A 988-nucleotide genomic window follows, 5' to 3' on the forward strand; every position below is an offset into this window, starting at 1 on the left:
TTGGACGGCGCTGAGCGCTGTGGACGTTCCCACCATCTCGTGCGAACAGTGTGCCCTCCTGGGCCAGGGCCGAGGGGGCGAACGCGTGTGTCCGAGACCCCCACCCCCATCCCTTCTGCTTCCCACGTGGCCGCCCGTCCTCCCGGGGGCACGTGCTCACTCGCGCGCAGCGGTCTCCCCGGCTGAGTCTGGCCACTTGACGGGCGCGTCCTCGGCAGGGAGTTTGAGTTCTTCGTCTCGTAGACACACGTCCTGGTCAGCCGTGTGCTTTGCAGTAAGTCTGTGCGTTGTCCCCAGTTCTGATGAAATTCGATGGATCGGTGTTTTGTGGATTCTGCGTTCAGTGCCATTTCTAAGAAGTTTTTGCTTCATCCAAACTCAAATGTGCCCGGGCCGGTTTGGCTCAGTGGATGGAGCGTCAGCCCTTGGACTGAAAGGTCACGGGTTCGATTCCCGTCAAGGGCACGTACCTGGGTTGCAGGCTCGATCCCAGCCCTGGCCAGGGGGCGTGTGGGAGGCAGCCCAGCGAGGTGTCTCTCTCAGCGGTGTTTCCCTCTGTCTCCCCTCCTCCCACTCGCTAACAATCAGTAGGAAAAGGCCCTCGGGGAGGAGTCCCAGGCTCAGACGGCTCCTCTGCTGTCTGCTGGGGGGGAGGGGGGTGGTCCTCTGAGCTGCTGTGTTCAAGCCTGTGCGTCTTGTGTTAATTCTGCATGAGGCGTGAGGTGTAGGCCGGGGTCGGTGGCGTGGACGGCGGTGCCCTTTGTGACAAAGCCATGGAGGCGCTTTCGTCCTCAGGAGCTTAGTTAGCGGAGGGAGCGCCCGCGGGTCCGGTGGGAGTGTTCCCACAGCGGGCCTGGCCCCAGCGGGCTGACGGGTGGACTGTGCCCCAGGCCCCATCGAGGACACCACGGCCAGCTTGTTTGGCGAGGAGGACGCCGAGGACGAGGAGCTGGAGGCCGCTGCCAGCCACCTGAACAAGGACTTCTAC

General features: G+C 63.4%; 1 protein-coding gene across 1 annotated transcript in view; it reads left to right on the forward strand.

Annotated features, from left to right (window-relative positions):
* BRF1 (BRF1, RNA polymerase III transcription initiation factor 90 kDa subunit) overlaps positions 1-988 on the forward strand; it is a 66,192-nt gene that overhangs the window by 34,543 nt on the left and 30,661 nt on the right. The window contains exon 12 of the mRNA XM_014540583.1: positions 891-988. Within this exon, the coding sequence (XP_014396069.1) occupies positions 891-988 (98 nt within the window). The remainder of the gene's footprint in view (positions 1-890) is intronic.

This window comes from Myotis brandtii, unplaced genomic scaffold, assembly GCF_000412655.1.
Source record: "Myotis brandtii unplaced genomic scaffold, ASM41265v1 scaffold1057, whole genome shotgun sequence".
Classification (NCBI taxonomy): domain Eukaryota; kingdom Metazoa; phylum Chordata; class Mammalia; order Chiroptera; family Vespertilionidae; genus Myotis; species Myotis brandtii.